At 36.3% G+C, this 25,499-nt stretch overlaps 1 protein-coding gene across 1 annotated transcript in view; it reads right to left on the bottom strand.

The window, feature by feature from the left end:
- Nucleotides 1-21,727: 21,727 nt before the first annotated feature.
- The window catches only part of Iqcm (IQ motif containing M), a 192,497-nt gene continuing 188,725 nt past the window's right edge, over nucleotides 21,728-25,499 (bottom strand). The window contains exon 7 of the mRNA XM_046459163.1: nucleotides 21,728-21,840. Within this exon, the coding sequence (XP_046315119.1) occupies nucleotides 21,728-21,840 (113 nt within the window). The remainder of the gene's footprint in view (nucleotides 21,841-25,499) is intronic.

Here is a 25,499-nt window from a genome sequence, read left to right as displayed (position 1 = left end):
TGGAAATCAGTTTTGAGATTACTCAAAAAATTAGGGATGGAACCAGGATATGACCCACTGCTTGATTTTTTTCCCCCAAAGACCTAAAATTGGCATACTATGTAGCTACCTCAATGTTTATAGCAGCACAGTTCACAGTAGCTAAATTAGGAATCAACCCAGATGCCTAACAACAGATGAATGGATTAAGACATTGTGGCAAACATACACAATGGAGTTCAACTCAGCCTTAAAGAACAATGAAATTATGGCATTCGCCTGTAAATGGATGGAAATGGAGAGTTATCATGCTAAGTGAAATTAGCCAGACTCAGAAGCTTAAAGGTAAAATGTTTTCTCTCATGCATAAACTAAGTTAAAATAAAGGAAAGGGGGAGGGAAGGACAGGATAACAAAGAACCAATCAAATATAAATTAATAGACAAGTGACAGGAAGTCTAGTAAAGGAAGGAGAATGGGAGAGGGGAGGGAGGATGAGAGGGGAGGAGAGAGGGAAAAGGAGGGTAACATGAAATGAAATCAATTTCCACGCACATATGATTTTGTTGGGATGAACTCAACTACTATGTATAACTATAAAGCTCTGAAAAAAAAAATACATCCAAAGACCACAACCACCAACCATCAGCCACGAAATGGGCTATCTGGGACTGACAGGTCACCAACAAGAGCTTCTAGCTACTTATGGACAAAACCCAGTCACAGCCAGCTTCTCATATACCCCTGGTATGAAATTCCCTCACACTGGCTCCTTGTGAGATCACAGCAAGAAATGTCCCAGTCACTCCTGCCCATAACCCCAGTGGTCATCTCATGTTTTGGCCTCTAGGCCTTTTTCAACCTTCAGAATGAGAATAAGAAAGGACTCTGGGAGCTTTTTTGCTTCAGTGGATTATGAGAACTGATATTGTTCAGAAATTAAAATGTGGAGGATACTTCAATGGTCCTTTCATTTTGAGGCTGAAAATATGTAATAATTTTTGTTTTTTAAAGAGCTCATCATATCTACACTCAAAGTTTTCAATTCTGTTTTTCTCCCAGCTTGGAATAATGGGTGTCAAAAGGATGATAGCACTTCACTCACATGAAGACAATGTAACAAAATACTCTGCTGCCTAAGACACTCTAGAGCTTGGTATTAACACCTACGAGGTTGAGAGCAAATGAGTGTCCATCATTTCCTGATAACATCCTCAACAGATGTCTCGTCAGAAACTCTGGATTGCAAAAGGCAATGGGCTGATCTATTCAAAGTGGTAAAGGACAAAAAATGCAAGCAAGAATATTAGAATGAGCAAAATGGTCCTTGCCATAGGGAGAAGAAATGGCGGCATTCCCAGATGCCTTGGTCTCTGTGCTGCTGTAACAAAATAACTTAGATTGGGTACTTTATTAACAGATATTCACTTCCCACAGTTCTGAAGACTGGCAAGTCCAGGGTCAAAACACCTTGTTATTGTATCTTCACTTGATGGAAGGGACAAATGGGTTGAACTCATTCCCTCAAGTCTTCCTTCTCTTTCTCCTTCTCCGCCTTTCTATATTGACATACTGGCAATGGAACAGAGGGCCTTGGGCATGTTAGGCATGTGCTCTACTACTGAGGCACATCCCTAGACTTTTTTATTTTCAGCAAATTACTCAGGCTGAGATTGAATATCTGATCCTCCCCCTCAGTGTCCCGAGTAGAGAGGATCGAAGCCTGTTATGGTTTGGATTTGAGGTGTTCCCCAGAAGCTCCTGTGTTAATGAAGGAATATTCAGAGGTGAACTGATTAGATTGTGAGAGCTGTGACCTCGACAGTCCATCCTAGGTTGAACGGACTGACTGGCTGGTAACGGCAGGCAGGTGGGGCATGGACGGAACCAGCCTCTTATACAGCCTGTGTTTGAAATTCCCTCACAGTGGTTCCTTGTGAGGTTAGAGCAAAAAATGGCCCAGTCATGCCTGGGCAAAAACCCTGGTGGGTCATCTCACTTTTTGGCCTCCAGGACCTTTTTGATTTTCAAAGTAAGTATTACAAAAGATCTCCAGGAGGTTTTTTGTTTTCGTGAGTTTTGGAGACTAATATTTACTTGTTTAAAAATTAAAATGTATAGGAAAAAAAACCAACCCACAAGAAAAAACTAATATCACAATGCTAACAATATATTTACTAAAAATATTACTACTTTGAGTTAAAAATATGTGTAAATTTAGTATTCTAAAAATAAATTCTGTCTAATGAAGAGGAGAGAGTTAAATTTCATACAATAGCAAGTTAAAACCTTGCTAAATTTGATTTCTCACTTGGGAAAATAGAGGTAATGAAAACTTGAGACTGATAAAGAATGAATGTATATTATTAACATTTGTAAGGGTAATAAATAGAGGCTAAAAATAAGGTAGGGTTTTGTACATATCAACAGCAAGTTCTCAACATTTTGCCAGTAAATTAAAAACTTCTTTATGTCAATTGCGAAAAGCAACATAAGAAAAAACTAAACCCAATGCTTATTTTAAAAGTGAAATTGCAGTCTAACATCTCTCCCTCAAAAAAGAAAAAAGAAAATTAGTAAGCTTAAGCAATTTTATAAGATAGTTTTATTAATCATCAAATCCTACCATATGTAAAAAAATATTCATAGTTAGGGAGTGGGTTAACAACTTAATGTAGAGAAACTAATATTGGAAATAAGACCTAACAGAAAATTTAAGAAAATCCAAAATTATAGACAATCTCATGTAACAATATACCCGCAAAGTCCCAAATATAATCTTTTATCTATCTATCTATCTATCTATCTATTTATTTATTTATTTTGGTAGCACTGGGATCAAATGCTAGCCAAGCATTCTACCATTGACCTATACACTTGTATCCCTCTGAATATAATTTTTGTAAATCAAATCCATCAGTTTTAATAAATGCCTTATAAATAAGGATTCATCACAGAAACTCAAAAATGGTTCAACCTTAGAAAATATGGCAATGCACTTTACACATTAACAAATGAAAAGTCTTCCTTCTCTTTTTCCTTCTCTTATATAAGAAAAATATTTATATGTATACGTATATATACTTACATATATGCTTATAAATATTATTTTATGTATATACATAATTTTATAAATGTATAACATATATAATTTTATGTCTATATGCAGTAAAACTTTGAAGCATTTTCATTAATCACGAACAAAATAGTGTTGCCTACTATCACTCAATACTCATCATTGCTCATCATGGTACAGAAGTTCCTAACCTAGGCAAGGCTACCAGAAAAATAAATATATGAGAGTGGTAAAGAATAAATAAAACATTATTTATATAGAGCACATTTATCATAAAATGATATATGATAATCTCCAAACTATTAGATTTCATAAAAATGTTCATCATCAAGATGGCCAAGCATAAGATTAATATATAAAAATAAAAAAGTGTATGTTTTAATATATTAAAGATCCAAAAACAACAACCAACTAAAATAGAAAATGAAAAATAAAAACAGTTTATAATGTGCTGGGGATGTGGCTCACTGGTAGAACGCTTGCCTAGCATGTGCAAGGCCCTGGGTTCCATCACCAAGACTGCTAAAAAAAAAAAAAGAAGTGCAATATATAGGGGATAAAAGTCTATAAAAATGTGAGTGATTATTTATTTCTTACAGTTTCCTTAACAAAGTAGCACAGATCACATGGCTTAAAATATCAGAAATCTATTGTCTTACAGATCTGGAAACTAGAAATCTGAAACTGATGTGTGTGCATGTGGCCGTAGGACCTACAAATCCTCTCGAGGAGGATCCTTCCTTGCCTCTTCCAGTTTCCGGCAGCCCTGGGTGTCCTTGCCTAGTAGAGTCTTTCCTCCATTCTGCTTCTGTCTTCACTGGTGCTGTTCCCCGCCTTCCTGTCTTCCCATGGCTTCCTTATAAGAACACCCCTCATATTGAATTAGGGGCTTGTCTACTCCAGTATGGCCTCATCTTAATTGATTACATCAGTAATTACCCTATTTGCAAATAAGGTCATTCTCTAAGGTACTTGGGATTAAAACTTCAACATATCTGTTTGGGGATATAATCCAACCCACAGTGACTTCCAAGTTCAAAGGATTATTTAAAGATTTAGAAGGCACATGTCACTGCCCCAAAGTTAAAATCACAAGGAACAGACCTGTCATCAGAATGACCTACTGTGAATTTTAAGGATTATGATACTTGACTCAGCAAAGACTGTATGTTACAGGGCATGGTGGGCATGTCAGTGAGAAGAGAATGTGCATAGAGGTTTTTTGATTCAGATTTGAACTTTAGTTGGGTTATTTGGGGAAGGCTTAAGGAAGTGGGGGGCTTGCTCTGGACTGGATGTTCGTGTCAGAAAGCAGAGGTAATTGCTTAGGGATTGAGGGTCATTGGAGAAGTTAATTTTTTATCCAATAAGTATGGAGGACAGTGTGGGGCTAAATCTATAACTGGTGAGAAGCAACATTCAAACCTGCTAGCTGGGAAAGGTGTGTGGGGTATTCTTGCTTTGTTCTGATGTTGGGTGATGACTTTTTTTTTCTTTTTATCTCCCTCTATCACAGTCTCGGTGACCTCATCTGATGAGTTCTGTAATGTCATATTTACCACTGTCTAGATGTTACCAGCCAGATGCTTAAGGTAACTGCTGTTAAGGACAGTACTCTCCACCCGGCCTGAGTAAGTGATGACATTCATCTTGACTGTGAACAGGAGCCATATAAAGATCTTCATTCCACCCGAATTAATCAGTGAAGTCACTTGGTAGTAGGAACTATGGCAAACTTGAAATTTCATGTTCTTTACAAAAGACATTAAGATTTTCAGAAGGAAAAACTATTCATCTGTGGTGCTAATCCAGCCTTTAATTCATATTTAAGGTGACAACCCATTCTGGTTTGACTGGAACAGCACTGGCTTAAGCCTATTTCCCAGCTTCCAGTCTGGTTGGTAGCCTTCCACCCTCCCCCAGGGCTCCTAGAGTTCTCATGTTTAAACTGAAGTATCTATTTTCATAAATACATTAAAAATAAGCAAGAATTGGTTTGGAAATTCTTGTGGGATACATATACGCAGTGAAGAGCTTTCCTTCAACAGAGGTTACTCATAACATCAGCGAATAGCCATCTTTCTTCTCCAAACCCTTTTCCTACTTATGAACCTTGCATTTCCCTCTTGAGGACAACATGCAGAACATTCGTTGATAAAACAAAATGTGTACCGAGAACAGCATGAGAGACAGCAAACTCCCTTTGTGCTCCAGTTACTTATGGGTGGAAGGTATTTCCTGCTGCTTTTCCTGCAGCATTAAATCACAGGGTGTACCATGTACTTCTGAGGAGCCCTGTCATTGTAAGTGAGGAGCTAATTAGAGTCAGTGGGGTCAGTAGGAAATACAAGAAATTTTACAAATGTTAGGTTAGATTCTTTGAAATATGTATTGGAAATGGAGGCCGAGTGGTCAACCGTAATGTATAATCTGAACACCCTGGCACAGCTTTCTAACTAATGCCTATTTCAGTAACACCTTTTGTCCCCTTCCCCCATTTTGGAAAGATTTGTTCCGTCATTTATTATTTAAAGACTTGTGAATTTCCCCCCTTTGGGTAAAAAAATGGAGTATTATAATTAGACTTCATTCTAGCGTTTCCAGTTTGCTCATAAACTTCTCAGAAAGTGAGAAACTTAGCATTTATTATTTGTAGCATATTTACTTCTCTGTTTAAGCCTAGTATCCTCGAAAAATAGTTGCAGCATCAGTTACCCATATGTTGTTCGGTAACAATATAATTTTTCAACAGACACTATTTAGTAGCCATAAAGTCAAGTTATGACATCTACATTCCACTACAAATTAGGGCCTGGGCTGGGATTGTGGCTCAGTGGTAGAGTACTTGCCTCTTACACATGAGACCCTAGGTTTGATCCTCAGCACCATACAAAAACATATAAAAATAAATAAATAAAAATAAAGATATTGTGCCCATCTACAACTAAAAATTCAACAACAAAAAATTAGGGACTGAGTTTCTTTCTCAAAAAAAACATTGATAATAAAATTTTCCAGTCATTATTTTAAGAAGACACAGCTCAAAGATGATGACTTAAAATGTTCAGATTCAGAAGATGCCTTTTAGTAAAGCTGACATCATTTAGATCAATTATAAAATGACTTTTTGTTTAATTTCAATTCCCACTTTTTTTTTGTATGTTCTCCAAAGGAAGCAATAGCTGTTAATGTGTTAACTTTATTAGCAGAAAAAATATTCCACAAACTATATTATATTAACACCACTAGATCTTATAAAGAGAAAAATTAGTTAAGGTAACCCCAATAATTCTATTATTTTCCCCACACATTTTGTGGAATTAAATAGAAACTTAGGAATTTCTTTCTCTCAAAGGTGAAACATTTGACCTTTCACCTCTCAAAGTGATAATATTTGAAATATTTATTAATTATTTTGCCAATTTAATCAAAAGGCTTAATGTTCATTTTGTTTTTGCAGTAGAAGTATCAATATAAAGTTGGTGAAGAATGGAGTTATGATAAAAACAACATCCCAGCAAAAACTACAAAAGCTTTAGGGCAGGAATATTCTTGAAATTGATTGTCATACACTCATATTTACAATTGCATACAAATGAGCTACAATGTTCTGTCAATTGAAAAAGAAAATGTAGTTGTTAAATTTCAAATACACACATGCATACTTTTAACCACTTACAATAACCATACAACAAAGTTGGGGGTATGGAAATGAAACTGGTAATGAAGCAGGACCTCAGCGAAGCAGTATGCACTTTCTCTCCTCACTGCCAATCATCAATCTGATTTCAAAAGTGTTAGGTCTTTAAAGAACAACTTTGTAGTTGAGTCCTACAATGGTACTGAACCTTTCTTGACTCCTCCACATTTTGGCTTCATTTTATCAGAACCAATATGAAATATTTAATTAAAATATTCAACAAACAGATTTGTTACAAGATGTTACCTCTCTGTGTTTGGTGTGTGTGTGTGTGTGTGTGTGTGTGTGTGCTCAAACGCATGTGCATCTGCACGTATTTATTAATACGAATCATACCCTGTACATTCTCAGTTATTTTTTCCTATATTGGGCAAATTTAAGCAAATAAGCATGTAATGAATGCATGATATCCCCCCATCTTAAGATTCTATTAATCTCTCTGAATTACCAAGAACTTTTTATTGATTTTTAAAATTTGTGCATTATAGTTACCTATAAGAGTGGGATTCATTGATATGCTAAACATGCATATGACATAGTTTGGTTAGATTTATTCTGCAATTCCTCCCCTTTCCCATTTCTCCTCCCTACCTGTCATTTCCCTTTCCCTACTTCGCTATTCTCTCTTCTTTCATGAGATTCTCTACTCCACCTTTTCTGTGAAGAAGCCATCTTTTACAGACTTTGCTGACTTGCAATTATTGGAAAAGAAAACTTGGAAATAGTCTTTCAGACACTGACATCCACATAAAATCAAGCAAGTAAATAAGCAAGTTAAACAACAGTAGCTTAAATAGTATCTAAGATTTAATTCGGAAATTCTACAATTTTACTTTAAAGTATGTTGACTAGTAGGAATACTATTTACTGAAGTTCTGATAATTAATAAGAGAAATTATGTTCTGTAATACAATGAAATTGGCAGTGCTTTATGATTTTGCAAGAGCTAATGTTGGTAAAACATTAAAAATGAAAGAAAAAAACAAAGATATTAGTCAGATTTACATCACTATAATGAAATGCTTAGGCAAATTAAAATATAAGCAGGAAAGATATATTTTCATTCATGGGTTTGGCGGTTTCTGTTTAAGATCAAGTGGCTGGCCCCATTACTTTGGGACTCTGGCAAGGTGGCACATCATGACAACAGTATGTGGGAGAGCAAACCATGTACTTCACATCATAAGCCAGGAAGAGAGAGGAAGGGGGCCTAGGCTGGGTCCCGCAATCCCCTGTGAGGGAACACTACCAGTGACAGAAGGACTTCCTACCTCTCAAAAGCCCACAGTCCCTCTCAATAGTGCCACCTGTGGACCTTGGAGGACAGTCATTCAAACTATCGAAGATATATTTACTATACTTTCTTCACATTTAATAAAGAATGGTTTCGGGAAGTGTACATTAAGTATCTGTGAAAACATCTGTGTGCAAATATTTATATACATCAACACACACACAAATTTACAAACTGGAAATATCTTTCACTTGGCATATTTTTCCAAACTTACCAGATACTCAGTACATACAAACAGTATTTCTTTCTCAACTAAAAATAATATAACAGAGAAGATTTAATTTTAGGTGTCACAATTTTAAATTTGTTCATCATAAACTGCAATTTAGGAAAATATTTCAGCTAATTTTATTTAAAAAAATAAAAGAATGAGATCATATTTGAGAAAAATTTCTGAAAATGCTGTATTAAGGAGGTATGTGATTTTCTAAAGCATATGATTTTAAAGTTTAGATTTATAGTGGCAGGGCCTGGAACGTGATACCCCAAAATAGGGCACAGTGGCAATTAAACTGCAGAAGCAAGAAGGTCACTCTGCCATTCCTTGTCTTTCTGAGTGAAGTCTGGTCACAAAGGATTTCTCTGACATAGCTCCTTCAAAGCAGGTCATCAGACCCTCATGCCTGGGGCCCGGGTGGGGGTAGGGAGGCTGCCACATTTCCCAAAGAGGACAAGAAGAATCTGAACAGATAAGGCTTACAGTGTTCCCCCAGGTTGCTAGTGTTAGTTAATATTCCCTTTTATTCAGTCATGTTTCTCCACAACTACTCACTTCCTTCATCAGACTCACCACAAAAATACACAGTTTTCCCAGGTCTTTGGGTCCTCATTTCTGAAGGCTCCCACATCACTTAAGATATTGATTAAATATGTAAATCCACAAGAATAAGGTCCTAGTTAGAAGAAGATATACTCCTTGCTGGTGTAATTATTTCAGAATGACTTCTACTGTCATGTATAACTGAAAAGAACCAGTTTAAAAATATGATATTAATTAAATAAATATGGTACACTTCTCTCTTGTTGACATGCCTATTATTGTAGGAGTATCAGTCATGATCTTTGCAACGAGTGGGGAGAAGACGGTACTCTTTCTCCCCTATAATACCAAAATAATAATAATAATAATAATAATAATAATAATTCTGCTTCTCCAATATTTAATGTTGAAATAATCAACAAAAATGCATTTCTATATATTACAGTAAATATTATAGATGTATTTTTATCTAAAAAACTTATTTTTGAAAGCAGTTTTTGAATAGAAGAATTTTTATAGATACCAATGTAATAAAACTAATCTATTGGACAATAAAAATATAAATTTAGTTGTTTTTATTACCCCTTTTACTCTCACAATTGTGTCAATTTAGATGAGTAGTTTTTGACCTGCCTGTTTATTTTGCTTCTGTTTCTATATTTTCCAGCATTGACTATAGGATCAAAAACTGAAGGCTCTACATCTTGATGAAATCCTTCCTAGCCTACTCTCCTTGCTCAGTCAACCTGCTTCAAATTCTCTCCATTCAAGGAACATCTCTCAAAAACTTGTGCTAGGTTTTTGCATGTGGAATAATCTTTGCTTTCAGAAATATTTCTCTTTCCCTGGTGAGAGAGAAGTTTTTCACAAGACAAATGAGTGACACCAGCATATGTCAATTCAAAATCTATGATCAAGAGCAAAAATAAACCATATAGACAAATGCAAAGTGGCAGAAGGGACACAAAAACACGGAGAATGACTTAGTGTTAGGGAAAGATTTTAAGGTGTGTAGCTCTATGGCTGTTTTCTTAAAAGACCTGCTACACTCTAGGAAAACTAGAAGAAAATGGGGGTGGAGTGTTGACAGCAGGAGACATAGGAATCGGGCTTTCTGAGGGTGGCCAACGGCCTGGTGAAGAAGGAGGATGTATATTTGCAGACAAGGTGGAATGCTAGGTGAAAATTTGGATTTCAGCTCAGGATATAGAGATTCAAGAGTGAGAGGTTTCAGAACAGCTTTGAGTAGAACAGCTATCTAGTGCTAGATGGATTCAAATTGTATAATTACATAGATAAAATTCTGAGACCTATTAAGAAATTCAGACTAGAAGTGATCAGGACTTGGAACAAAAGAAGAAAGATGAACAAGACCCCTATCTCCCTACAAAAATCAAACCGAAATGGATCAAAGATCTACGAAAGACCTGAAACCCTGAAACTGAGGTAGGAATGGGGAAATAAGTAGAGGATGTAAAGACAGGGCAACAACAACAACAAATTTAATTCAGAAGTTCCAGACACTTTTCCAGGCCTGTCACTCCTCAGCCAGTCTCTCTTCCAGACCAGTTACTCCCAAATCCCTGAGAAATCTGTAAAACTGCCTGTGAGTTATAAAGTAACCCCCAATGAATGAATTAAGCAAAGAGAGCTAAGGCATCTTGAGCAATGTAAGATGTAGGGGATTTCCCAGTGCCATCTATTGATCAGATAATGAAGGCTGCATCAGCCTGAGGGCCTTGAGACTAACTCAGAAGACACTTGAGCTCACTAGATTGACCTCATTCCTACATCCATTTCCATGCCCACCACCCACCATTTCCATGCTCTTTTCTTCTAAAAGAAGAGCGGGGAACCCCCCAAGCTATATCTTACTCTCAAGATGGGCCACATTCTCCCTTGAATGCAAAGTCCCTATTTTATCCCCACAGGCATCTCTCGCTGAAGCTGTGCACTTTCTCCCTTCAATATGTGTCTACTTTCCCAGATAAATCTCTGTCTGTGTCTCTGACTAGCATTCGCTGAAATTCTTTTTTGTCATGTAAGTCAAGAACTCCTCTAGTCCTGAGATGAGTACCTCTTTCCCTCCAGGAACTCCTCAAAACCTTCTTTGGAGACATCTCTTCTCCCACGACCAAACTGCTAGGGGAAAACACGTTCAGTCATTGGTAAGGCAATCATTTCCTGGACAGGATCCCAAAGCACTGGAAACAAAAGCAAAGAGTGTTAAAGGGGATTATATCAAACTAAAAAGCTTCCTGTTCAAAAAAGGACACAATCAATGGAGTAACAAGCTAACTTAAATGCTGCAGTCTGGCTGGGCACAATTCAGGAGCCACTTGTCAAAAGAAACGAACTTTATTTTTAGAACACACACACCACACCACACAGCTCTTCAGGAAAACCCTCAGAGCCCAACTACCACCACCGGCTTCCCACAAGCCTCTCAACCTCCTCCAATCCTCCTGCTCTTGAGGCTGATTGGCTGGGTCGCGTGGGCAGAGCCAAAAAAAGTCCCCCAATGAGCAGCTCCGTGGTCTGAAAGGGCAGGGAAACAGCCCAATGAGCATCACCGCAGAGGAGCCAATCAGTTGGCAGCTAGAAGTTTGCTGGGTCCACTGTGAGCCAATCATCAGCTGGCAGCTGGAAGTTTGCTGGCAGCTGGAAGTTTCCTGGGGCCCCTTCCGCTGTAGCTCTCAACATCTCCCCCTCTCTGTTTAAACAACAAGCATGTGGCTTAGGGACCGTGCCTGCCTTAGGTTGTCCAATACTACATATGGTCTTTACCCATCATTGGATGAGCTGACCTCAAGGCGTCAGCCTCCTGTCTTAGGTTGGTACCATTGCAATTGGATCTTACCTGTCATTGACTACCGGTCCAGCATACAGCCACACCTGTGGATAGGTCTTTGTACCAGTGGGGGGGTGAGGTTCTTTGCCTCACCTCTGTTGGCCCCCAAATTTTAGCTGAACGACCATCACAAGCAGAAGGGAGGAAGATACACCAAGCCAACTGACAGCTCCTTTTGGAAAAATTGTACCACCGATGACACCATCAGCAAAAATACCCCAACACTACCACAAGTCGCTGCACCAACAGATAGTTCACAATGCATACAAGTTATACATAGTCCAGGCAAGTTCTGCAAGCAGTTCAGTGATAGCTATTGCAGAAGCTGTAGATTGGTTTTATCTTTGTCTTCACTGGCACTGGGATGAAGATAGGAATTCTGGCAATAATGGCTAAAGAAAAAATTATGTAACATTCCAGAAGGCACTAAAGGAAAACAATTTTCTGGACAATTTACATTATTTTTTATTGAACAGAATTATTAAATATAATGAAAAGGAAAGGTGAAAGTAAACAAACAGATCTGTTAACCTTCTTTTTTGTTCACATATTAAAACAATCCTCAACAGCTGTTTACCCAATTTAAATTTAAATCTCGTGAATAAAAAAAAAAAAATTTGGATCCATTTTTTCATGAGCACTCATCATATATGATATATGGACATACGTACATACAAACATACAACATAAAACACAAGTGTGCACACATAATATAATACATACAACACATAACATAATAGTAAAGGCCTTATAACTTTTTACAGGTGAAGTCTCCATTGCAATGTCTAAAAACTCTATAGTCAAAAAATAGAAGTGATCAGCAAAACATTAACCTAGGTCTGTATGAGCTCAAAAAACAAAATAGAACTTCATGATGTGGGAAAGGATAATAATAAAATAGATATTGAAAAAAGCATCCTGGTTCTGTCGCAGATGTAAGGGTAGACAAACTGGAGTTCTGGATATCAGCTGTTATGAATTTGAACCAAATCATCTTCTTTTTGGTCTGTAGAAATCACTTTAGTTAATCTCTCTGGAATCCAAATCGGCTGCTGTTCTCCCTGTGGAAACACACAAACAGACCCCCAACTCCAACAATCACTGGGTCGGGACCTTTCCATTGTCCTGTTAGAATATCCTTCCAAAGTACCTTGGGCTTATGTACATTTTTTGGACACATATGCCTTTCCACAGCACTAAGAGAAAGGCAGAAATATTTGTCAATCATTCATTGGATAGAGGGTTAATATCTAGAACTCACAAGGAATTAAAAACAAAAAAACTTAAAAATAAATGGGAATGGGCAAACAAACTGAATAAATACTTATGAAAAGAAAAAATACAAATGGCCGACAAGTTCATGAAAAAAATGTTCATTATCATTAGCCACCAGGGAAATGTGAACCAAAACTATAATGAGACATCATCTATTTAATTTAGAATGGCTATTATCAAAGATAAATAAACAAATATTTAACAACAAATGCTCATAAGGATGAAAAGAAAAAATGGGACTTTTATATACTATTGGTGAGAATGTAAATTAGAGCCATTGTACAGAATAGTATGAAGCTTCTTCAAAAACACTAAAAATAAACTTACCTAACAAGCTATCCCACTTGTATATGTACAGAAAGAAGATAAAATCAGCATACCAAAGAGATATCTGTAAGCCTGTTTACTACAGTACTACTCATAATAGCTCAGATATGGAAACATCCTAAGTGCCCATCAAAATATGAATAAAGAAAATGTGACATTATCCACAATGGAGTATTATTCAGCCAGAAAGAGGAAAGAAATGCTGTCATTTGCAGCAAAATGGATGGAGCTGGAGGACATTATGTTAAGTACAATAAGCCAGACACCAAAAGACAAGTACCACATGTTCTCTCTTCCATGTAAGACTTAAAAAATAAAGTTGACCTAAAGGTAGAATAGGTAGAAGAGTGGTTAATAAAGGATAATATGTGTGGATAAAGGGAGGCTGGATTTGATCAGAGCAATCTCTATATATGTATGTAAAAAGTCAAATGGGACCCCATTAAGATGTAGAACTCCATTAATATGTAGAACCTCATTAATATGAAGAACTCCATTAACATGTAATCAAAATAAGTAAATATAGGTGTGAGTGAAAAAGAAAGGGACAAATTCAAAATGTAAAATAAATAAATATAGGTGTGAGTGAAAAAGAAAGGGACAAATTCAAAATGTATCTTTAAGAAAAAGTGTGGAGAAATTGGTGAACTATCATACATTAAGAAAATGAATCTTTTAATACAATGCAATTCTTTGTGGTTAACTGAGAGATTTTGTATCAAGTCTCTCGGAATCCACGATTAAACAAGCACTTTTCCTGCATAAAATCTCAAATTACCTTCATACTGTACTGATACAGTGATCTTTTCACATGGTATATATAATAGGAGTCTCACTTTATGAAAATCATTAATACACAGGCAAAATAAAATGTCTAGAGGTATACTTTTGTGTTTCTATGAAATCAATGGTCAATCCAGGTGATGTGGATGTTACCAACATGCCCCTTAACTGGTTTGCATAGTGTCTGAAGCCTCTATCATTACTCTCTCAGGATGACGGGATGGGCCCTGTTAAAATGCCAGCAAGGTAACACAGAAGCAATTAGGATCCATTAACGCTTTAACCCATTTAATGGATTAAATTAGCTAACCTATGTTTAGGTGATGGAAAGGAGAGCGGAGGACACAAAGAGGGTAGCAGAAAGTTGTGTGTATGAGAGAAGGAGACAGAGAGAAGATGGTCAAAGATGTCAGGAGGAATCCATCATCCTGAGTGTGCGTGGTCATTTGGGCTGCTATCCAGTCACTTTGTCTTCTGTGGAGGGGATCCAAAAAGTTGGATTGGCATCAGAAGCTCTAATGCCAACCCCAGCCTGGGCCCTGAATTGCTGTATAGTTTTCGTACCCTTTCTGCCCCAGCTCTTGCTACTGTAAAATGAGGCCCTTGGACTCCTGACCCAACTGTTCAATTCTGTTAGTTACATTCTAATTTTCATAGCTGTTTTTGTTGTTGTTTTCTCATAGTATAAGTTTTATAAACAAACAACTTTTATAAAGAAAATCACCTGAGATTCTATAGCATCAGCAATGTTTCAAAAATCATGTTTTCAGATTCTTTTTACAGACTGGCTGGCCATCTTGATTTATGATGAGAATATAGAACCTATGATATGCACAATGCAATATCCGTTTTCCTTATAATCATATTTCACTGATTACAAAATCCCAATATATGTTACATTTGTCACCTAACTATGAGAGATTTTACTTCCAGACAAACCATTACATTATCATTGAAATTGTGATTTACAAATATTTTAGCCTTCAATATACATGTTGTCAAAATGCAGAAAGATTTAAATTGATAAATGTCTTCCTATTGCATCTTTTCATTTTTGTGGATGATAAACAACTGTCAAATCTCCAGGGTTTCATGAAATTATCATCCTGCTATCAAAAATCGAGTTACTTTTCTGATACCTTTGCCTTTTCTTCTATAGAGAATTACTTACAGAAACACTATTTAGTATACAAATATGCTTTCAACTAAGATGAAGCTGCAAGTTATATGCAAGGGGAACAGGGAACTAGGACTGTTGGGGACAATGTGACATACCAGGAAATCTGATATCTGGCATTTACACTTATGGAGTATATAGATAGTCTTCATTTTGAAAAAGGTATCTTGATTTTTAAATATGCTTGTATTGGTAGAGCCCTTATTGACTAACATTATTTAACAAAGAGGGAGGAAAGGATGGAATAGTAAATGGGTGGAAGGAAAATACATGGGTGTTGCAAGGGGCAAAATTTCGACATTTGTAGTCGAGGGGGGGAAATAAAGAATGTCCACGGGCTTCTGCCCCTTTCAATGCTTTATTCACTCAAATTACTCAATACAATTTCACTCTATAGGTTCTTAATCAAGAAAATGACAATCCTTAATGCTAGGCACTGCAGTAGACATATCAATTCACAGCAAACAATTCTAGATTAATTCTAAGCACTGCAAAACACACTTAATCATGACAGGCTAATGACAGACATTCCCTCTGCATGTTAAGTTCAAAAGTCTGAAGCCTTAGGCTTTGAGTCCAGCAGATGCACACTCACTCAGACCACAGTGACCAGGTCTGGAACCAAGGCAGGCTTTTCCTGGCATGGAGTGGACAGCTGGTTGAGGAGAGGGTCATAGGGAGAAGTTGCAGCTCTCACCTGGGTCCAGATGAAGTGGTAGAGTTTGAGAGTGGTGAGGAAAACGTTGACAAGTGATGGGATGTCAGGTGCTCATCAGGCTCTCCATCTCAAGTGCATCCTTGTTTCGGCTGCCTGAATCCCTGGTCATTTGCTCTATTGTTTATACTAAATTTGGGGGCTTTTGTACCCCTTCCAATACTTATCAGCTACCACCGGATTTCTCCATGACATCATTTACCCTGGGGTCAGAAACATCTGGTCTAGTGGTCTCCACACTGATCTTCTTGCCTTTCCCTCTTACTAGGTGAGGACAGCCTGCCAGAGGCTTCACTCTGTTTATCAGGGAGAGGGGAAGTAACTTGTCTGAGGCCATACTGGAGGGCTCTGTGGGTGTGCCTGGTGAGACTGGAGTTTTAAAAATGGAGTTTTTAAAATGGAGTTGCTTAGGCTCAGGCCTAAGGCCATTCTCACAGTGGGTGAGGATTCTCAGTTGAATTCTAGCTATATTAATCAGAAAGAGATTTATTTTATTATTATTTATATTTTTGGCACCAGGGATTGAACTCAGGGGCACTTGACCATTGAGCCACATCTCCAGCCCTATTTTGTATTTATTTAGAGACAGGGTCTCACTCAGTTGCTTAGCACCCTGCTTTTGCTGAGGCTAGCATTGAATTCCTGATCCTCCTGTCTCAGCCTCCTGAGCCCCTGGGATTACAGGCATGCATCACTGCACCTGGCCAGAAAGAGACTTATTAAGATATATGGGAAACTCATATATTGGTTGGGATTGTAGAAGAAATAATTCAAACAAAGTTCTATGAACCAACCCTGGAATCATCCCAGAACTCCTTGCCCAAATCGGGAAACCACATCAAAAAACTGTGCCACAGTCATTGCCCTCAGAACCACTAGCCAGACCAGGCCACTGCCACGTAGAATAGTAGAACATATGCTCTGTGCTCACCCTGTATCTCCACATAACTAATCTCCAGAGCAAAGTTTCATTTAGGGTCAAGGGAACCTGAATAGTTTGTTATTTTGTGTCTTGAAAAGTATGTTTTACCATATGGAAAACTAGCAAAATGTGCAGAGACTTCTCAATTAAAAAATAAAAATAAAGATAAAACAAAAAGATGTTTAATGCAGAATTTGTTTTATAATCCCCAAACTTGAAAGTTTAAGACTTTATTCCAGAAAGAGCTAGTGGCCTTGAAGGCAGAGACTTAAGCTAGCATATTTATTCAAAGATTCTAGCAAATTTGTTTGAAATTTTGGTTAAGACTATGCTTTCTGTTTCCCTCTGCTATTTAGAGAAAGGTGTGGGGTGGGGGGGAGAATAGAATAGAATAGAATTTTAATTCCTCAGTGTTCTTCCCATTCCAGTAAAATGAATGAAAACTCACTTCTGAAATGGCAAATCAGACTTGCCTTAATACCACTTTATCATACCTGTTTTTCTTGATTTATTTTACATAAAAACGTATGGAGATGTACAATTCTGTTTCCCCTTCTACTGTTCTGAAAATATTAGTTTCTGATCAAGTTTTTTTTTCCAAACAGGAAATGGTCTTTTCTAGTAAAAGAAGGATCCTTATCAAAATATTACTGAAAATTATGTACTTGACATAACTTTTATTGAGTAACAAACATTAAGAACAAATGAAAAATAAAAACCAAAGTTTTTCAATTTCCAGAAAGAAGACTACAAATCTAAGAAATGAAAAAGAAAATGGGTTTTCAGAATTTTGGATGGAACTGTGCAAGGGAATTAGCATCAAAATCTTGGGGAAACGAGAAGGGATTGGATTTTGGAGTAATTTTATTATAAAATTTGAAACCAGGATGATGACAGTCCAACTGGAGCCACTGAAAATATTTCCTATACCCCAAATCACAGTGTAGACAATCTACTTTCTGTGACAGAAATAAGCACAGTCCTCTTTGATGCAAAGCTAGGCCACATTTCCTTGTACCTTTGAATATAGGTGGACTCAGGTGACAAGTTTTCCCCAATAGGCTGGTATTGCTCATGATCCAATTTTAGACCCAAGTAGTTAAGAAGTTAAGTAACTTGTCTGAGTTTCTTTCTCCACATTCTCTTTTGTCAATTTCCTGGATGGAGAGAGTGTGGCAACAGTCTTAAAAAATGGCTATTAGAAGAAATGTAAATTAAAACTATACTGAGATTTCATCTCACTCCAGCTAGAATGGCAATTATAGAGAATACAAGTAACAATAATTGTTGGTGAGGGTGTGGGGGAAAAGATACACTCCTACTTTGTTAGTGGGATTGCAAATTGGAGCAATCACTTTGGAAAGCAATATGGAGATTTCTCAAAAAACAAGGACTGAAACCACAATTTGACCTAGTTATTCCACTCTTCAGTATACATCCAAAGGATTTAAAATCAGCATACTACTGTGACACAGGTACATCAATATTCATAGCAGCAAAATTCACAAGAGCTAAGCTATGGAGCTAACCTAGGCACCCTTCAACAAATGGATGGATAAAAAAATCATGGTACATATACACAATGGAGTATTACTTAGCCATAAAGAAGAATGACTTCATGACATTTTCCAGTAAATGGATGGATCTGGAAACTATCCTGCTAAATGAAATAAGTAAATTAAAAAAAAAAAGGCAAATGTTTTCTGTGATGTGTGGAAGCTAATCCACAACAAGGAAAAGGGGAGAATAGAAGTTCAATAAATTAGACAAAGGGGAATGAAGGGAAGGGAGGGAGGGTAGGAACAAGAAAGACTGTGGCATGAATCTGACATAACTTTCCCATGTTCATATAGAAATAGACCACAGTGAATCTCACCATCGTGTACATCCTCAAGAATGGGGTCTTAATTAGAATAAGCTATATTCCTATATCATTATTGTATAATTACATCAAAATGGACTCTAGTGTCATATATAACTAAAAATAAGCAATAAAAAAATAAAGAATAACTATTAGGATAGAAAAGGCCTGAATCCCTGAAAGACTGCATGGAGTAGGGTCCCTGCTGACTCACACTGGATTGTGAAATAAGCTACAAAGAAATTAGTATCTTAAACTGATAGGATTTTTTTAAGTTGTTAACTTATCCTGACTGACCCACTTCTATGAACATAGGATGCTTCAGGAGAAAACAGTTTTAACATAAAATTTGATCCACCTATTAAAGTTTCCACAATTCATATTTGTGGAAAAGTACACTAAAACTCTAAAGCATTTCACAAATATATTTTATCAGAATTAATAGAATATTAATAGCTACACAGAATTCAATGGTTCATTTGTTTTTGTTCTTTGGAATAAAAGTTGGAAAGAAATGAAGGGACAAGGAAAAATATCCTCTTAAATTGTAATTACTTGAGGAGCAGTCCATGCTGCAGGATCACAGAAGTTTGGCATTCCACTACTCTAAATGCCACAGTTTTAAGAAAAAATATGAATTTATAAGAAAATGTAAAATTCATAAGACACAATTTAAAAGAAATAACAAGCCTACATCTTGACCTTGCCTTGTTTCTGTTTTTCCTTTTCCTTAATGCACTTTTATTTAATTTGGCTTAGCTATTTTAAAGATCTCATATTACTTTAGTCAGAAGCAGTGTTTTAGAATTCAGCTGGGTCACAGGAACTTTCTCACCACTCCATTCTAATTTGCAGTTTTGCTGTAATAAAAGCCCTAAATATATTGCTACTGTCTAGACGTTTTATCTGAAACAAGTGTCCTTTGTAGTCTCAGAGGACTTTTCTATTTTATTTCCAGTAAATCAAAGTCTGTGAAGAGCTTCAGTTCTTATTAAGACATACCCTTCACAGTCCAGTGCCTGCCAACTGTGGCGAGCCATTGACAGTTCATTTACATATAAGTGATGGCTTCCATCAGGTAGTTGGCTCCCAACACAATGGACATTTAGAGCATATCAAATATTTCTTGTTCTTTGATGAGCACCAAGTGCCAATTTTTATATAGAAACTGACTAACTGAAAAGTGAAGCCTTCTTTCCCCTGACCTTACACTGTCTTCCCCACCTCTAGAGGGACATTGTCACTGAACTTAATGTAGAATCACATCTCTAACAGACATTCGGCAGGAGCCCTATTTGAGTCTGCTGAGAATCCGGAACAGTTAAATGTAGGAAACATGAAACAAAAGTGATCATATTGAAAAAAAATATGTGTGTGTGTGTGTGTGTGTGTGTGTGAGAGAGAGAGAGAGACAGACAGACAGAGAGAGACAGAGAGAGAGAGAGAGTATACACACACACACAATTAAGAAAAAAAAATAAGCTTCTAGATCCTGCCCCAAATGCCTTCATTGCAAGCTAATCTTCATATTTTATTTCATAAAGTACTTTTATATTACTTTGTGTTAATTACATCTTATAATTACACTTACCATTTGGAATAGCAATTGTACAATACCCACTGAGAAATCCTGTACTGAAGTTGGTAAGTACCTCACATTGTAACTGCAAGTTTTTGTTACCATTTTCATAGAATAGAGGTCATAAAAATCTAGCCAAATTTTTACCCTGGTAATGTCATAAAACAAATCAAACTGATGATCTGTGACCATACTGATATTCAAATTGTGTATGATTTTCCCTCCTTTTCTTCTTAATTGTGCCATTTCCACCTTTTCGGCATACAAATAAAGAAAAAAAAACTTTGTAAAGTGAAATTCTCGGTTATCAATAAGGAGAATATATACAATTTAATTTCATAGAAAAACCAAACTTAAACTAGTATTCACTGCTTTCTTTCCCTACCAAATGTTTTATTCTAAAATTTTTTTGCTAGACTTCATTATTGTCTTTAGCCCATCTTGGTTTGGTTTGGGTATACTCTAACATTTATATAATTCTTATAATTGGCTTTCTAAAGATTAGTTTCAGTAACTTTCATATGTATTTTTACAGTAAACTCCAGCATGAAAGCAGCCTGAAAGAGCTGTCTGTTTAAAACCAATGAATTTATCGTAAAAGTAACAGATCAAGGATAAGTACTTTGAAAAAAATAGAACACCTGTCATGCAGTTCCTGTCTCCATTCACAACTTGTCTCTATGCTGTGCAGAAATTCTATTCCTTCAACTATCGCTCCTCTCTTCTTCTTTTAATCCATCCATAAATAGAGGGTGGAGGATGAATGGATGGATGGATAAAATTAAGTCCAATGTTTTTAAGGAATTGGTGTTAGCTATTGTGCGTTAAGTTTTTCTAGACCCGAGGCAAGTAAACTCAGAATGCAAGATAGATTGATAGTGTGTCCCTTCAGAATAAGAAATGAGTAAAGGAATATAATATTCTGGCCATGCTAAAAATTACTATAGCCTCAAACCCATTTTTCAGAAGCAAATTCAAAAAACTTAAGGGATGCTAGGTATGCTGAAAAACAAACCCTTTGATATATATTTTAGTAAAACATTACCCTATTATCATTTTAAAGAATAAAAAAGATGAATCTAACAGCATTTAATATCAGAGTCATGAGTTTTTAAAATAATTCTAAAGTTTCTTCCGAGCCTTTATTGTTAATAGAACAAAACAAATTTCAGTCTGATGAAAGCAGTACTTGACACTATGTAGTTTCATTTTATCATGATGTTTATGAAGAAGATAAAATAAGCAGTGTTCAGGCAAAGATATTTAGAAATTACAGACTAAATCATCAAAGTCCTTCTTTGCATGTACAAAAATGCTTGTCTTTTTTCCTGTTGATGCCAAATTCATCCATGGCCACTGTAAACCTTCTCTTTGGATAGACAGATTGAACCATTATAAATAACAGCACTGAATTGCTTCTCAACCTTATTAAACTTCTCGTGATTTAAAATATGCTCTCATTTTCCTTTCTCTTATCGATCTGGCCACCAATTTTCCAACAATCTGGATGTTAGCTCTTCTGAGTATTGGATGTCGATTCACTATAATACAAAAGTATAATTACATTAATAAATGCTCCATGAATATAAAAGAAATTTACTATGCTTTGGGAATCCTAGAATGTTATAGAAAATTAATTATGGTTGTGCTAGAACATGTTGAAAATTTGACATGGGCACATTTCCGTCAGTCTTTTTGTATTACCTATAGATCATGCCAAGAGACTTGGGAAATACTATTGTTAGACCAGAGCTGAGGGAAGGGAGAGCAGGAACAGAGTTCTACCAATGTACAGAATACTTGAAATAAGTTAGATGTATCATGTTTTGTTATAAAAATTATTTATACCAGTTCTGATACTGATATTTGAATCAACATAAACCACTAATTGTATAGATTGCTTATATTTGGTCCATTCTTATCTATAAAAATGACACTTCAAATAAGCAATGAAAGTCTTATATTTGCCATTGCTACCATTATGCACAGCAATAATTTTTAGACAGGGTAGTATATCTTCACTGTTCAGGTCCTATAGTTGTTATTAAATAAAAACATAGCCAACTGCCCCAAAACAGTTAAGGTTGGGAGAAGAATCCACCTTAATAAAAGGGCATGAATGACTTGATGGGTTATAAGGCGCAGGGCATTATTGCCATATTTATGTATACCTGCAGAGTTGTTAGACGAGGAGTAAGGCCTTATAACAATACAACTAACTTAGGTCACATTAACAAAGGACTTGCATGGGCATCACTCCAAAAAAAGACATATCAGGCATATGAAATGATGACTACCAGGCATATGAAAAATCACTCAGCATTCATTAATCATCAAGGAAATGCAACTTAAAATCACTATGAAATGTCACATCACATCTGTAAGAATGGCTGTTATCAAAAAGTTCATAGAGATAAGTGTTGGCAAGGGTGTGGAGAGAAGGACAACCTTGGACACTGCTGGTGGGAAGGTAGACTGTGCGGCCCTTATGGTAAACAGTGTAGTGGTTCCTACAAAAGTCAAAAGTAGAGCTACCCTGCGACCCAGCAATCCCCCCTCCAAGTAGACGCTCAAAGAAATTGAACTAAACTCCTCATAAAAATTTGTGCTCCCATGTTTACCACAGCATTATTTGCAAACTGCTGGGATGTGAAAATAAACTAAGTACTGAGTTAACACATGAATGGATAAAGAAATGTGGGATATTACTACAAAAGGAGATCCTACATACCACAACATAATACTATGTAAATAGGCAGAAACTGGAGGACATTATACTACGTGAAATAAGCCAGATGCAGAAAGGAAAGCCTGCATGATCTCACCTATGCTATGGAATTTTAGAAAAGGTTTAAGTACACAGAGGTAGATAGAGAACTAAATGGTGGTTACTAGGGGTGTCAGGCATAGGAAATGGGGAACTATAGCTCAGTGGTTACAAATTGCAAAACTGAAGGATGGACAACTGTGCGGACATGCTGTACCACATGAAGACTGCAGTTATTAAAATGCACTATATATGGGATTCTTACCAAAGGGATAGATTTTAGCTGCTCCTGACACAAAAATAAAAATAAAAATGGAAAATTATAGATGATGAATGTGTGCTTCACTATAATAATCCTTTTACCACCTGTATCTCATAATATCACATATTCCATTAAATATTCACACTAGTATTTATTTTAAAAAATAAATTAGTTCATATTAAGAGAACTTATAAAATAATCAGTTCAGTAATTATTCCTAGTATGAATAAGGCAACCACCAATTCAGGTCCTTATCTAGTTGCTACACTAGATAAGCAGGTTAGATTTTTATTTTTATTTTTTGGTACCAGGGATTATACTCATGGGCACTCTATCCCTGACCCTATTTCTTCATATTTTATTTAGAGACAGGGTCTCACTGAGTTGTTTAGCACCTTGCTCTTGCTAAGGCTGGCTTTGAACTCGCCTTCCTCCTGTCTCAGCCTCCTAAGCCACTGAGATTACAGGCATATGCCAAGGAGCATGGCAGTATGTTAGATCCTGAGATGAGATCTTAGTATAGAATAATTTCCTATTGTGAATTTTTTTGAAAATATGCAGTGCTAAGAATATTTAATCAGGCAGAAGAGAGCTAAAATTTAGGATTACTCAATGTAGTTACAACAGAAACATAAATATAATGATCCACGTTCTTATTCTTACACATTTGTAAATGAATCTAGGCTTAGTACACAATCTCAAGTTTCCTTATTGTTGAAATGGGTATAGTATCTATCTTGTGCAGTTTTTGAAGGAATTCAAAAATATCCATCAAAAGATACATGTACAATAATACTTTATGGTCTTCTCAACTGCCAACAAATGTGGCATACTAATTCAAGGTATTAAAAATAGGGGAACCTTGGAGGTATATGGTAAACACTGTACTTTAGACTCAATATTTCTGTAAACCAATATTTCTAGAAAACCAAAATCATCATCATCATCATCATCATCATCATCTATGAATTTAAAAGATGTATCTAAGGCTTTGTAAATATTAAAAATATAGTAGTAGTATTATCTATATTATGACATTATAATAGAGGGTTTTCAAATTTCACTAAACAATTGTTTAATCTGTTGTTTAATAAATTTTTAAGTTCAGTAAAAGACCACTTCATCTTTGGAAAAATACAAATGCAAGTTCAAATGATCTTTCAAAGTAAATATTCTTGACCTTCATTTCTGTCATATGGCAGAATAGATTCAAAAAACAATCCTTTTGATTAAGTTCAATCCTGAATAAAATATTAGATGTGCTTTAACTTCATTGCTGAACTGGCAGGGAGGAAAGAAAACACAGAGGCCAAAAACAAAGTGAAATCAGTCACCTTAGTAGATATTTCAGTGCCAAAGCCATTTTTTTTTTAAGTCCAAGGTTCTCTGTTAAGCCCTGGATGTCTGGGCTGCAGTCTTGGGAGGGGAGCGGGGACAGGAGATAAAACCTGGGTTCCCCCAAAGTGGGAGTCTAGCATGAGACCAACACCGAGGGCTAGAGTAGGAAGGAGGAAGGAAAGAAGGCAGGAAAGGTTGGAGGATGGCCTGGGGGAAAAAGAGTGGGAGGGAAGAAAGCAGGGGAAAAAAGAAAAAGAAAAAACTTCAATGAAGGGGACAGCAAGGAAAGCCTGTTTCCATGAGGCTGAGCAGAGGCACCATGACTCCAAAGCTGGCCCATGGTTTGGTGTTCCCATTCATGTCACTTGTGTGGTCCAAAAATACTTCCAATCTAAAGTTTGTTGGTCCCCAAGAACAAATGAAAAACCCCTTAAGAGGAAAGCAATTTCAACTAAGACCTTTAAAATATATCACAGAAGAGTATTTTATTAAAACCCAGTGTGTTACAGTGTACTTTTAAATGGAAAAGCAGGTTACCAAATAGTATCTACAATGGGATCCCAGTTTGTAAAAAGTTACATGCCCAGCCAAACATGTAAAAGATTAATATCAAAACATTAGTAGTGACTGGAATTATAATTTAGCTTCAGATATTCCTCCTTATTCTTATTTTCAGTAGAAAATATTATTTATGTGAAAAATAACAACATTAAGGGATTTTCAACTTTCTAGATTGGAATATGTGGTAGAAAGTGATTTTAATAGTAGATGGTTAAAAAACAATTAAATATTTTGGTTTACAATTCAATTATTTAAAGAAATGGTTTGGAGGG

Source organism: Marmota monax, unplaced genomic scaffold (assembly GCF_021218885.2).
Source record: "Marmota monax isolate L192 unplaced genomic scaffold, Marmota_monax_Labrador192_F-V1.1 WCK01_AAM20220418_F8-fsc00002, whole genome shotgun sequence".
Lineage (NCBI taxonomy): Eukaryota > Metazoa > Chordata > Mammalia > Rodentia > Sciuridae > Marmota > Marmota monax.
This window is presented reverse-complemented; position numbering and strand designations above follow the sequence as displayed.